Here is a 15167-nt window from a genome sequence, read left to right as displayed (position 1 = left end):
TAAAGGACATTCCAATGGACCAAACTGGAATCCTGATAGTAGACTAAAGTATTGGATCAATGTTAAATTTGCTGAGGTTGATAACTTGTACAATGGTCATGTAAGAATATCCCTATTCTTGGAAATACACACTGACGTATTGTGTAGGGGTAAGGGGGCATTATGTATGTAACTTATCTTCTAGTGATTCAGGAAAAAAATGTCGATTAAAAAATGATAAAGTAAATGGGCAAAGTACTAACAATCAGTGAATTTGGGTATGGGGCGTATTGGAATGTTTCTGTAAGTCTGAAATTATTTCCAAATAAAAAGATTTTGAAACCATCAAGTGAGGGATCAGATGAGGTGGGAGGAAGGCAAGAAGTGGTCATAAGAAGACAACACAAGGGATCCTTGTGGTTTTAGAACTTGTGGCTTTAGACAGATGACAAAATTTATACAGAACTTACACACACACATATAAGTACAAGTAAAATTGGGGAAATTGAGTAATACGGGTGGATTGTATGAATGTCAGTATCATAGTTGTGATACCATATTAAGGTTTTGGAAAATGTTATCACTAGGGGAAGTTGGGCAAAGTGTATTATTTTTTATGACTGAATGTGAATCTACAATTATCTCCTTAAAAATTTCAAATACAGGGAGTTCCCTGGTGGCCTAATGGTTAGGATTCTGGCCTCTCACTGCCATGGTCCGGATTCAGTCACCGCTTGGGGAACTGAGATCCCCGCAAGCCGCATGGTGCGGCCAAAAAAAATTTTTTTTTCAATTACAAAAAAAAAGATCAAGTAGATGCCAGGTTTGTACATAAATGAGCATGGCTGCTTGAGAGTTCAAAGAGCAAATGTTCTGGAGCTGACTGCTAGTGGGTTTAGGGCAAACATGGAGCTGTTACCAACAGCGAGGGTTTTTAAGGAAAAAAAAAAAAAGACTATGTGAAGTATAACAGATAGATCAGGTTCCTTCCAGTTCTGTAACTTAAGAATCCTAGAGCTGGGGGATCTTTGAGATCATCTAGTCCAACCTTCTCATTTTCAGGAAACTGCGGGCAGAAAAGTGGTACATGACCAGAGGAGCATCAAATTAGTGGTAGACCCGTAACCACAACTCTTGTCTGCCGAATATGTCCAATGCTCTTTGCACCTTTACCAGCTGCCTTTCACTCTCGGTATCCATGAGATTCAGTCAAGGTTGATACAGAATTTTGAAGTCATTCAGCCATTTTAAGTGTGACAGTGGCCTTGTGGTAGCAGGATCCTGACAGCTGGTTTCCAGCACCAGATGACAGACATGTGAATCCCGCTCTGTTGGAGGAGAAGTCAATATCCCTCTTGTACTCCCAGCTTGGAGGAAGCAGCTGGCAAGCGGAACCCCTGGAGTGAGTGAGTCCCCCCCAGCTATGGGCCCTGAGCTACTTGGAGCTGCTGGTAACTTGCTGCTGCTGCAAGTCAAGGGTGCAGGGCCCTGGGAGGAAGATAGGATAGGCATACAGAACAGTCATTGCCCTGGCAGGTCCCAGCCTCATCCAATATCAGGCAGAGATCTCTGCACCAGAAGTGATTCTGGCCTCCCTTGGGCCACAGAAAGCCACTGTATTCTTTCCTTTGTCAAATCAAATCAAAATCAACACATGTTTATTGAGATTTGCCAGGCTCTGAATTAATAACTGTGGGAAAATGCAAACAAATAAAAAACATCCCTGAACTTTAGGAACCCGAAATACAGTGAAGGACCCAAGATGGAAATATAGAAAATGATCTGACAAAAGAATTAAAATGCTAGCTTTGTTGGCTCAGGCTCTCCTTAAAAGCAGTGTTGGAGAAGGGCTTGAGGGCAGTAATACCTTTCTGGAAGTGATCCCATGGAATAGGAGTGTGAAAAGGAACCAGGACCACACAAAACAAGGAGGGAGAGAAAGCCCATCCAAATGTGCATAATCTAGGTGGTCACCTCTGTGATCAACTGAGCTCAGTCCCACTGGGGGGCCCTCTGAGGAACTGCATAAGATGCAAGACAAAAGGAGGGAGCATCTATCCACCAGTTCCTAACTCCCATTGGTCAAGCTGATGCTGAGCGAAAAAGGAAGCCAAGCAGGTGTGACACAGGACATACATGCATGAAGCGATGGCTGACTCACCATAAAAAAAGCAGCCTGAGGGCAGGGATTTTTGTCTGCTTTATTCATTGTTGCTTTCCCAGCACCCAGAGTGTACCTGATTCATAATAGATGCCCAATCAATAGATACACAATGGATGAGGCACTAGCTCAGGTTGATAATAGAAGAAATTTAAAAAAAAAAGGGACTTCCCTGGTGGCGCAGTGGTTAAGAATCCACCTGCCAACGCAGGGGACACGGTTCAATCCCTGGTCTGGGAAGATCCCACCATGCCATGGAGCATCTAAGCCTGTGTGCCACAACTACTGAAGCCCACACGCCTAGAGCCTGTGCTCCACAACAAGAGAAGGCACCATGTACCACAATGAAGAATAGCTAGCCCCCGCTTACCCCACACAACTAGAGAAAGCCCTTGCGCAGCAACAAAGACCCAACACAGCCAATAAATAAATAAATAAATTTTTTTTTAAATAGGTGTGTATGTCATTTTTCAACAATTTTTGTATGCATGTACCTGTTTGTGCCAGGTATTGGATAGCCTAGGGTGACAGTATAGTGAGTGAATAAAACAGGTACAGTCCTGGCCTCATTGGACCTTTTGGTCCAGGAGAGGAGTCAGGTAATATGACACATACATATTCAATTAGCTTGTGACAAGTGCTATGAAGAAAAGGATGCAGGCACTAGAAGTAGGTAATAGGCAGATTTATGATAGATTAGTTGGTCTGGGAGGACCTGTCTAAGGAGATGACACTTAGGTTGAGACCCAGAGGAGGAATAAGAGCCAACTATGCAAGGGTGAGGGGGCGGCATGAGGCAAACAGAGGCACAAAGACCCTCGATGGCTGGAGCCACGGGCAAGAGCCAGACCATGGGCCTGTGATGGTGTTGGTAAGGAGAGAAGGGTTTTAGGTAAGGGAGTGATGTGGTTAAATGCAGATTCTTAAAAGCCCCCTCCAGCTGCTGTGTGGAGGATGGACTCAAGTGGACAACCAAGAAGAGCTGTGAAGGGTACGAATGGGACCCGACCACTTCAGGGCCAGCCAGGGAGGCATGGCTTCCACGGCATCCACCTCTGCCACCTCTACTGCCCACCAGTCATACTTCGGTGATGTGCTAACACCTCCCTGTGACATAAGTGGGTCCCCCCCCAATTCAACCGGTAGAGTCTAGGGTTGCATAAGTGAAGACTCATTAAAATCAATATTTCTCAGACAATTTTAAAGTTACTATGTGAAAAAAAGGGAAAAACATTTCTATTCATTTCATAAAGGTATAGGAAATAGACCAATTGTTACAAATAAAGCACCAACTTAAACTAACAGGAAGCACTCTGAATGATTTTGGGGTACTTACCTGTAACCATCTCCCACGCATATATCTTCCAAGAAAAGAACTTGAACCTGCCACCATTCCAGAACAAGAGCAAAGGTCCAACTACATCATATCCACATTCACATTATCACTGAATGTCTTATCCTGGGGTTTTAATCTAACATTTATTGAGCACATGTATGTACCAAGCACTGTGCTAAGTGCTTTAATAATAACAGCTCATTGAATCCTCACAGCAACTCTACAGGATTGCCGTTATCTTCTGCAGTTTATAGATAAGGAAACTGAGCCTCAGAGAAGTTGATTAACTTACCCAAAGTCACATACTATTGACAAGGTCATAATCTAATCCAGGCTTCTAGCCTTATGTGACTAATTAAACACATTGCTTTTGTTCCCCTGTAAATAAGGGAGAATCAACCTCAGTCTTGGAAGATGGGACAAATGGAGAGGCGAGGATTGGGGTGGGAAAGGAATCCTATAATTAAGACATGTAGCCTTTATGTTTATAATGCTGACCCATTGCTCATGGATTCCTTAGAAGGGAAAAAAAAAGGATTAATACCAGTAATTTCTTTATTGCATCTGGTGTTAATCTTGAGACCATCTATGTATAGATAACTTCCAAATTTATATTTCTAGCCCCAAGTTTCCCTCCTGAATTCCAGACTCATATAAATAACTCCTTATTTGATGCTGCCGTTTGGATGTCTAATAGGCATTTCAACCTTCTACGCCCTAACCTGAATAGCTGGTCTTTCCCCAATTCCTACTCTTCCAGGCTCTTAGGTTTCAGTTGCTCAGGCCAAAAACCTTGTAATCATTTTTAACTTCTCTCTTTTTTCCCCCCACATCCAATCTATCAGCAAGTCTATAGGTTCTACCTTCAAAATATAAGCCAGAATCTACTTCTCACCGCCGTCACTATTCCATCTTACTCCAAACCACCATCATCGCTCCCAGATTCCTGTAAGAGCATCCTACATCCCTGCTTGCTGCCCTGGCCCCCATCTCCCCCACAGTCCATTGTCAACACAGGAGCCGGTGTTCTGGAAAACAATGTGAGTCATTTCATGCCCTTCCTCTTTTAAAACTCTCTAATGTCTTCCCCGTTCTCCCAGTGTGTAAGCAAAAGTCTTCCCAATGGCCCATAAGGCCTACATGGTTTGTCCCCGATCTCATTTTCCTCTTTTCTCCAACTCAGGCACCCACTCCACAGGCACAATGGTCTCCTTGCTGTTCCTTGAACATCCAGGGACACTCACTTCAGCACTTTTGCTCTGTTTTCTTTGTCTGGAATACCCGTCCCCTCCTTGAACCACCTCATTTAATAATGCTACTTCTTCTCCCCTGGCATCCCAATCCCCTTGCCCTGCTCTATTTTGTTCTTATTTAGCACATTTTAAAATATTATAAAATTTATTTATTATTATTTTTTCCATCTCCTCTTTCTTGATTCACAAGGTAGACATTCCCAGATGTATTCTCAGCACAATGTCTAGAACATAGTAATTGCTCAATAAATATTTGTTGAATGATCAAGGCTTTAGAATCCAACCAAAGATCAACATTTTATTGTTTAGGGGGTGGAGAATGTAGCATTTTTTGTTTTTTATATCAAAGTTAAAAAATCTTGAGAATATATCCTGAACATATTAACTGCCTTTTCACAGCCCATTATGAAGTGACCATCTATCAAAAACCTGCTAGATCCTATTTGTTTTCAAGATCTACATTATCATCCTTGGGATAATGAGTGTCCCATATTACTTTCTGATTATGGTATAAAAGGACTTCGTATCTGCATGTACTAGGACTCCACGCTTCATTGGATGACTCTGTCGACACTGGCTAAACCTCAGGCTTTCATGGACTTTGAGCTCATCTAATCCTCTTTCTAAGCTGAAGAGTCCTAATCTCAGTTTAGCCTGATAGAAAACTACCTCTGCTATTTTGATTCTCTAGTGGCTCCTATCTAAATCTTTTCAAATGTATATACCTTTCTGAGTTTCTGGTGTATAATTTGTGTGTGGCTAATTTTATCCTAGCTGCTTGTTTCCTAGTGTTGTGGGTGTATGTTTTATTTTCCCCTGAGCAAGGATTCTTCATCCAGGGTCCATGCGGGTCCCAGGGTTAAGTACTGGGGTATATTAATCAGAGTGGACTAAAGTGATATAATAAGTAACTCTAAAATGTAATAGCTGAACACAATGGCTTATTTTTTGCTTAAGTAATAGCCTAACGTAATTCCATATTGTTTCACACACTTATTAAAGGACTTGGGCTAATTTTGGCTCTGCCATCTTAGGTCATCCGGGCCTGGCCATCTCAGTTAGGGGCTGGAGTAAAGAGCATGCAAGAGGTTTTATGAGTCAGGCCCGGCAGGGACACGCATATCACTTCCGCTCAAATGTCACAGACCAGAGGTCCTGTTGACATAGCCACACTTATACTGCAAGGGAGGCTGGAAAATAGAGTCTAGCTGAACAACCAAGAAGAAGGGGAAAATAGATTTTGGTACTTAGCTAGCATTTTCTGCCATAGGGGGTCTGAGAAACGGACACGTACACAAAATAACTTTTTATTCCATTTATTTTTTATTTTGAAAATTATCAAGAAAATTTGCTTCATTGGTTAAAATTATAAACTTATGGTTTTATTATACTTTATGCTTCACCCGGAGGCGTGGAGTTGTATAATTAGCCCAGCTTAGTCACACGACCATGAGGGCTTAGGGTTACGGTCTGTTGCTAGTGAAAGATTTCAGTGCATATGGTCTGGCAAGGTACAAGCATCATCATACCATCATACCATCTTATGACATCTGAAATAATTTATTATTCATAAGAATTGAGCAAAACTTACTGTGAGGGACACTACTGGGTCTCCGTCCGTATCCCTTGTGGCCCCACAGTTTCATGCAGCCAGTACCAGCTGCCAGCCCCAGCATCTCTTTCACCGACTACTTCCCCTGGCCACTGAAGGCTGCTCCGTACAGTGGCCTGAAAGTTCTGGGGAATTGATGACCTTGTACCAGAAGTTCCTGTGTCCCTTAGGGCAATGTATATTTTATGCTGGCTGCCAGATTCCCTCCATGAGCTTAAGTTCCTGTTACTTTTGCTTGATTAGACATCCTTCATTGGCTATCTTCCTTCCCCTGTTTCACTTCTCTGCTCTCCTCCTGTTTCCTGGGATCACCAAATAAATTGCTTACATAGCTCTGGGTCTTCTTCTAGAGGAACCCAAACTAAGACACCTGTCCTGCCATGTGTATGACACATGTTAGTCGGTGTTTGTGCTCAGTACAGACTATAGTGGAAGCCATCAAAGCAAAGAAAAGAGCCTCAAAGAAAATCCTTTAGACACTGTGTGATTATGTCACAATAGGAGAGAGGGGAAGAGAGGCAGGGTCAGCTATTTCTGCACTACGAGGACCCTGAGAAGAAAACAAAAGTAACAATCTTGCACTGCTCAGCACCAGCAAGTAGAATGTTTTTCTCCTTGGTGTTACTAAATTTATCGCATTTAGCAAAATAAAGCCCTTGACCCAATATGGATAGATTCCCGTTTCTTTGAGTGGGCCCTAGGAATAAAAAGAAAACAATAAGAAACAAACTCCATGTAGGGTTTAATAACTTGGCAAAGACGAAGCTGAGTTATCTGGTGGAATAAGGTGGGGAGACACAGTTTACCTTATTCCCCCCAAGCCCACCCTGCGTAAATCAGTTAAATGGAGGACGCAGCAGCACTAGGCCCTCACAGGAAGATGCCAGGCCTATCTGTTAGCTGAGTAGCCAAAGAAGGACTTTCAGGAATGGGAGCAAAGTGCTCATTCCTTTCATCTTACTTGAATCACCCCCATGGGACAGGACACAAAAGCCACCTCATCACGTGGGATGACAGTATTGCCAATAAAAGCACAAAGCCCAGTGCAAAGTGCAGGGGCACCTATGTCTGAGCATCTTGGACATTCTGAAGAAAGGAGGAATCTTCTTCCTGAAAAGTCAAACTTGAGTCAGCTTCCATTCAGAAGCCTTGTTTGAAGCAGCCTTCAAGGTTCTACACCCCAGTGCCAAGCAGGAAAAAATGACACACTATTCCAAGAAACTTAAGTCATCACTTCCCTTTTTCCCCTCTATTTCAAAAGCTTATTGGATAGAATACATTTTATTCTTTTCCTCCCCCCTCAATTGGTTTGAACGTTTTGCAAACTATTTCTATTTCTTTGATATAAACCCTTAAAATTTTAACAAATTTATATGTCTTTGAAATAAGACATGAAACTTACTTGAGGATGTACTCTAGGAAAAGAAACAAGAATAAACCCAAATAAAGAATGTAATCGTTCACATGCAACAGGAAATGATAAAATACAATATGTGCCTGGAGCATCTGGGCGTGTCAGCAAGTAAGAAGTGCTCAAAACACAAAGCCCAACCCAACCCACCGTGATGAGGTATGTCCAGGACACAGGAGTTCACTGGGAGAGCCTCCAATGGCCAAAGCTGAGATACTTTGGACAACGAAATAAAGTAATATTGGATTATGACCCAAAGTACAACATAAATAGTCATGACTCCACACTGGTATAGATAAATGACTGAATGAATAAATACGTGGTGAAGCTGAGACAAATCTCTCCTGTAGAAGAATTCCAAATAAAATATGCAGATCACCACTCTCAAGTGGGTGGGGCATAACTCCTCACGCCATTAAGTGTGGACTGCACGTATAACTTTCTTGCAAAGGGTACAGTGTAGAAAGGGGAAGAAATCACTTTATAGCGGAAAAGCCTGACAAGCACCAGCTCAGCGAGGCAATCAAGGTTTTCAACAGTGATAAGTCAGGTTGGTAGCATGTAGGTTTGATGTGATGTGATGAGAATGGCCCTGTACCTCTGTGGTCATCCTCTCCCAAACCCACAACCCCAGTCTGATCATGAGAAATAGATCCGAAAAATCTCAACTGAGGGACATTCGAAGACTCTCTGACCAGTACTCTTCAAAACTGAGCTCTGCTAAGTTCAGGGACTTCCCTGGTGGCGCGGTGGTTAAGACTCTGAGCTCCCAATGCAGGGGGCCCGGGTCTGACCCCTGGTCAGGGAACCAGATCCCATATGTGTGCCACAACTAAGGAGCAACTAAGACCTGGTGCAACCGAATAAACAAACAAATAAATAAAATCTTTTAAAAATTGCTTACTCATCATAATTAACAGCCTCACTTTATAATTCAGTCCATGTAAAGCATGTAGGACAGCAAATGACAAACAACAACAACAAAATACCTGTCAAGTTCATCAAAAACGAGGAAAATCTGAGAAACTATCACAGCCAAGAGGAGCCGAAGGAGACACAACAACTAGGTGTAATGTGCTGTCCTACATGAGATCCTGGAACAAAAAAAGAACACTCAGTAACAACTTAGGATATCTGAATAAAATATGGACTTTAGTTACTAAAGTATCAATATTTTTTCATTATCAATATTTGTGACAAATGCACCACACTAATACAAGATATTAACAATAGGGGAGACCAAGGGTTGGGCATATGGGAACTCTTTTACTATCTTTGCAATTTTTTCTATGACTCTCAAACTATTCTAAAATAAAAAGTTTACTTCCAAATAGTGGTACACATTGAAATTGGTATAATTTAAAGTCTAAATAATTTTTAACAATGTGTTGAGAATGTTTAATGCATTGGTTGTTATTATTATTTTCTTGATGTGGACCATTTTCAGTCTTTATTGAATTTGTTACAATATTGCTTTTGTTTTATGTTTTGGTTTGGTTTTGTTGGCTGCGAGGCATGTGGGATCTTAGCTCCCTGACCAGGGATTGAACCCATACCTCCTGCATTGGAAGGCGAAGTCTTAACCACTGGACTGCCAGGGAAGTCCTAATGCATTGGTTATTAAAGTATTATTTAAATGTCAACAAAATGAATGACTTGAAATTAAGACATAATTTGTGCAAAATCTGGACTGTTATGGGAGAGGGAAGAAGATGGAGAAAGGAGATCAGTCTAGAGGTTCCATCCTGTGTACTGTATGATTTTGATGGAGAAATATAAGTTTTTTTAGAGATATTAGGGGTTATTGCTAGAGGAACAGAAGTAGCTGTAGAATATCCAAATCAATAGAGGGGAACAGTGACAAAGTATAATAAAGTCAAAACAAAATATAACAATAACGAGGCCAGTGAGTAACTGATGGTCAGAGGAAACCTTAAAAGGTAAATCCTCCTTTAGAAAGAGAAAACTCTCAGGGTGAAAGAACAAAGTCCAGCTTTCCGGTGTTTACAAAAGACACACCCAGGAGAACATGATTTTTAAGAAGTTGAAAGTAAGGGGAAGGACAAAAATACAACAAACGAATGCACATAAGTTAAGAAAAGAAAAAATAAAGAGAAGGCACAGGTGACACTATTAATATGGCAGCAGTGTCCTCAACTTCTATACACCTGCCTTTCTCAGTCAGCTCACCTACAACCTGGTCCACATCCGGCCCGACTGCAGGGAGTTCTGCCCTTTCCCCCAGTAAAGCTGAGGATCTTGAAAAATTTACATTTTCCAAAAATCCATCCCAGTATTCTTGTTACTTCTTGTGCTGGGCCTCTCAACGAGCTGTTGCAGGCCCCTTGCCTGTGCAGACCTCACTGACCAATGCCACTTTGAGGCCCCCCAGCTGTCTGCCCAAGCACAGCTAATATAAGGCTGTCATGTTTAATTAGACTTGACTAAAACCTGCAGATAGTAATTATGTGTCAGCCCAGTTAACCAGCTGGAATGACTTGATGTTGTGATATGTCATTTATCCCCAAATTAATCTGTGAATTTTATGTCATTCCAATCAAATGCCAAAGAAATTTTATTTCAAGGAAATGACAATATATCCTAAAGTTCATACGGAAGAAAAAATACATGAGAATATATAACAATTAAAAAAACAATCAAGGGGTACTAATTTTGACCAGAAAGCAAAATATAACATACAGTGACAGTAATTAAGGGGTTATTTCTGTCATAGGAATAGATGAATTCCACAGAACTGAGCCAGAAAGCAAAATAATGTATCTATGAGATTTTAGTTTTATGGCTAACAAGACACTCTTTTCCCCTTGTTATAGTAATTTAGATTCTTTGGGATCCTGGATAATCAAATAGAAACTGTTTTACTGGAAGAAAACTGTAATAAGTTTTATTAATCCTATGATGTCCACTGTGACATGCATTTTAGGCAAAATCCTGGGACAAATCAGAGAAAACACTTTTCAAAGAAAAAAAACCTTCTCAGAAAACCACTTTTCTCTGTGTTTCAGTCTTCTCCAATTTTTTCTTAGTTCTTCTTTCTCTTTTTAAAGAGATGATCCTGTAATATATCCCTAAGGGCTTTGCCTCATGCTTAGAAATTCCAAGATTAACAGCCACCACTAATACATTCAGCAGTTTTTTTTTAAAGTTATATTATGAAAATTTTCAAATATAAAAATAGCTAAGTGTCTTTTGTTTTTTTCGTTTTCTTGGCACATGGGCTTAGTTGCTCCGCGGCATATGGGATCTTCCTGGAACAGGGATCGAACCCGTGTCCCCTGCATTGACAGGTGGATTCTTAACCACTGTGCCACCTTAAATATAAAAATAGGGTCGCGCTTCCTAGGTGGTGCAGTGGTTAAGAATCCGCCTGACAATGCAGAGGTCACGGGTTCGATCCCAGCTCCAGGAAGATCCCACATGCCACGGAGCAACTAAGCCCGTGTGCCAAAAAAAAAAAAAAAAAAAAAATAGGATCATAGGGACTTCCCTGGTAGTTCAGTGGCTAAGACACTGCACTCTCAATGCAGGGAGCCTGGGTTCAATTCCTGGTCAGTGAACTAGATCCTGCATGCCGCAACTAAAGATCCCGCATGCCACAACTAGGACCCAGTGCAGCCAAATAAATAAATAAATATTTAAAAAAAATAGAATCATAGGGACTTCCTTGGTGGTACAGTGGTTAAGAATCTGCCTGCCAATGCAGGGGACCCAGTTTCAATCACTGGTCCTGGAAGATAGCACATACAGAGAAGAAACTAAGCCCATGCACCACAACTACTGAAGCCTGCACAGCTAGAGCTCGTGCTCTACAACAAGAGAAGCCACCTCAATGAGAAGCCCGTGCACCACAACGAAGAGCAGCCCCCGCTCGCCACAACTGGAGAAAGCCCGTGCATAGCAACGAAGGCCCAAAGCAACCAAAAAATAAAAAGAAAGAAAGAAAGAAAGAATTATATAGTGAGCTCCATGTATTCATCACCAGCTTCAGCAATTATCAATGCAGAGCTGATTTACATCCTCACTCAATCCCCTCATCCCTTGAATTATTTTTAAGCAAATTCCAGTCCCAGACATCATAAAATTTCACTCATAAATTTACATCAGCCTTACAACTGGGTCTAAGATTAGATTTAAGGCTAAAGCTAGGTCTAGGTTGCAACAGAGTGAGTTTTAGGGTTATGGCTTGGGCTTGGCTTACGGCCTCTGTTAACTTAAGGATAAAGAGAGCCATAGCGTGGAGGTAGGGCTACATCCAGCATTATAATTAGGATTAGATTTAAAGCCAGTGGAATGCTCATTTGGTGAATGTAGTACATGTTCTTGATCTCACACCCAGGTTTTCTTCACCTGGCTAGTGTCGTCATCCTCCATTCACTTCCTCCTCCTGAAATTGACTCTTATCTTAACTGTAACAACCTTAACCCTGGAAATTAGGCTGCCCATCCCTAGCAGCCTGCAGTCACAGTTTGATTGCTATAAAGTGACACCCTTGCCTCAAGGTGGGACCAACTCTGGGGAGCCAAGTTATGGTTCCGGGCTCCCGTGGGTTCAGACCTATTGTGGTCTCCATTGCTTATCGCTTCTCATGCCCTGTCCTATTTTCCTCACTGCCCTCCCCCTGCAAGCACCTTCCCAATAAATCACATGCACAAGAATCCCCTTCTCAGGTTCCATTTCTAGGGCAACTCAACCTAAGACAGTGATCAACAACCCAAATATAAGGAGATCAATGTTCTTCATAAAAAAGGAAACAAGAGGCATAACCCCCACTGACTACATATCCTACTCCAGGGACAATATTTTTCTCTTTCTGCTTCCAGTAAGCTCAAGGAGGCAGAAACTTATTTTTTTGTTCGCTGTTTTAGCCTAGGGAGCTAATGTAGCGCCTGACACATAGTGGGCCCTCAATACATATCCGTTGAATGAATGGACAGACGATATCTATCATCCCTCTGATCCTGCTCCCAGACGACTGCCGACTCCAGGCAGTCACGATGCCAGACTTTTCTCTCACAATCTGGGGTTCTTCAGCCCCAGCCAGGCCGTGAGAGAGCTCAGCGCCTTGGCTCTGAATGACTCCCAGCCACACACACCGCGATGCCTCGTCTTACCCATTTCCCTGTATCTTTTCATTGACATCTCTGCCCCCTCATTCTCTGCAGATAATTTTTCTTTCTTCTGTATTATTAACATTTAATACCCAAATGATTAAGAACCGTCTCCAACTGGTTCAAAAATGGAGAACTCAATGGAGCAACGTTAATAAGCTAGCAACAGACCTCAATGTGCATATTAAAAAACTGGTCTGTCATGAAGGAGGTGCCACAAATTCCTGAGGAAGGGAAGGATTTTAGTGCTAGGATAATTGGTTAATTATTCTGAGGGCTAATAAAGTTATAGCCTGGGGGGGCGGGGGGTGAAGGGGAAGCTGAGACCAAGTGAGAGAGTAGCATAGACATATATACACTACCAACTGTAAAATAGATATTCCCCAGTGGGAAGTTGCTGTATAACAAAGAGAGATCAACTTGAGGATGGATGATGCCTTAGAGGGCCAGGATGGGGGGGGGGGGGGGAGTCGAGGGAGGGAGGGTATATGGGGATATGTGTATAAATACAGATGATTGACCTTGGTGTACCTCAAAAACTGGTACAAGAGTGTAAAGCAATTATATTCCAATAAGAAAAAAAGGTTATAGCCTAATTTACTGACGTTCATCGAAACAAATTACAGATGGACTAGCTAATCTGATACTAAAAACAGAAACAAGTAGAAAAATAGGTGAATATCTAACCTTCATATGGGAAATGCCTTTCTAAGGTTAAAAATAATTTTTCAAAATCACAAAGGAAGTGTTAAACCTTTGACACCACCCTATCACATATGAATTTATCCTCAGGGGAAAAATCAGAGATACTTGCCAGGATGGATGTATAAACATGTTCATTTCAGTGTTAACTATGTATCAGGAAAGAGGAAAAGAAACTGGCTTTTATTCTGCACAAGGAGAGCATGCCTCTCCGCTGCCCCATCGGAGACTGTTAGGGAGGTTGACCTAAAATTTGTAAGAGAAAAATCTGAATTCAAATAATGTGCAGATTCCTTGCACTGCTAAAGGTAAAAGTCGGGAGTGGGCGACATTTATTCAGGTGAACTCCTCTGTGACTCTGCTGATGATGAAAGGTTAGATTAGGTCAGTTCTCTCTGGAGGGAGGTAAGTACTGGATAGAGTTCAGATGCTCCACCAGATAACATGCTAAGACTTACAACTTTCCCCTGAGGACAAGGAAGAAAGGGGGGTAAAGTCCTGGGTGAGAAGAGGTAAGAAAACAGAAAGAGCTATAGGCAGAGTCCTAGGGAGGCGGGTGGTGCATGGTTACTGGTGGGAGGACTTGCAGGCTGTAGATGGCCCACATTCCATTTTGTCCATTTAAATTATAAATATATAAATAGAGTATACACATATATAACATATAATTTAAACATATGTTCATTTAAATTACGTGGTGTACAGAGAGAATGGGTAGTACAGTTATGTGCTTCCAAATTAGAACTGATTTACGGTGTGTTAGTTTCAGGTGCACAGCAACGTGATTCAGTTATATATACATACACTCTCACATATGTTCTTTTTTAGGTTCTTTTCCATTATAGGTTATTACAAGATATTGAGTATAGTTCCCTGTACTACACGGTAGGTCCTTGTTGGTTATCTATTTTATATATAGTAGGTGCTTATATTTTAATCCCACACTCCTAATTTATCCCTCCCCCTTTCCCCTTTGGTAATCAGAAGTTTGTTTTTGATTCTGCGAGTCTGTTTCTAACATTCACTTTCCAGTTTTTTCCTTTCTAGTTGTGACCTCCCTCTGTTATTGCCACACCTTCAGTACGATCTACTTTACACAGTTCCATGGGCTTTGAGGAAGGAAAGAAGAAGAAAGCACTGTCAGGTACATGAGGCGAGTCAGGGCCAGAGGTGGATAGGATGTGCCGGAGATATGATTGTGGGAAGGGACTAACCATTAAGAGATTTGTTGCAAGAAGTGACCAAAAAATACATTTTCACTGGAAATCTAGTTCATCCTGGAGTTGCCACAGTATGTGCAGTGGAAGTTAGCGTGATTAAGTTTGTTATTAAACAATAAAGACATCCTCGGAGGCAAGACATTTTATGGGCAATGGGTTAGTATCATGAGGTTGAAAATCTCCCATCAAGAGGGAGGTGGTGTCTGGCTCTTCATTAATAAGTTGGTGCTGGAAGAATGGTCATGCTCCCTCCCAGGCCTTCCAGAGTGATGGGGTGCAGCAGTCCTGAGGCTCCAGGAGAATCTGTTCCCTGAAGGGAAGGGCTGGAGATTCCATGACACCATGGCCAGTCTCTGTCATTTCC

General features: G+C 41.8%; 1 protein-coding gene across 1 annotated transcript in view; it reads right to left on the bottom strand.

The window, feature by feature from the left end:
• Nucleotides 1–693, bottom strand: part of LOC130834444 (proline-rich protein 2-like) — a 59207-nt gene extending 58514 nt beyond the window's left edge. The window contains exon 1 of the mRNA XM_057704612.1: nucleotides 688–693. Coding sequence (XP_057560595.1) covers nucleotides 688–693 — 6 coding nt within the window. The remainder of the gene's footprint in view (nucleotides 1–687) is intronic.
• Between the last annotated feature and the right edge of the window lie 14474 nt (nucleotides 694–15167).

Source organism: Hippopotamus amphibius, chromosome 13 (assembly GCF_030028045.1).
Source record: "Hippopotamus amphibius kiboko isolate mHipAmp2 chromosome 13, mHipAmp2.hap2, whole genome shotgun sequence".
NCBI classification, from domain to species: domain Eukaryota; kingdom Metazoa; phylum Chordata; class Mammalia; order Artiodactyla; family Hippopotamidae; genus Hippopotamus; species Hippopotamus amphibius.
The sequence above is the reverse complement of the archived record's forward strand: the minus strand, read 5'-3'. Positions and strand labels throughout refer to the sequence as shown.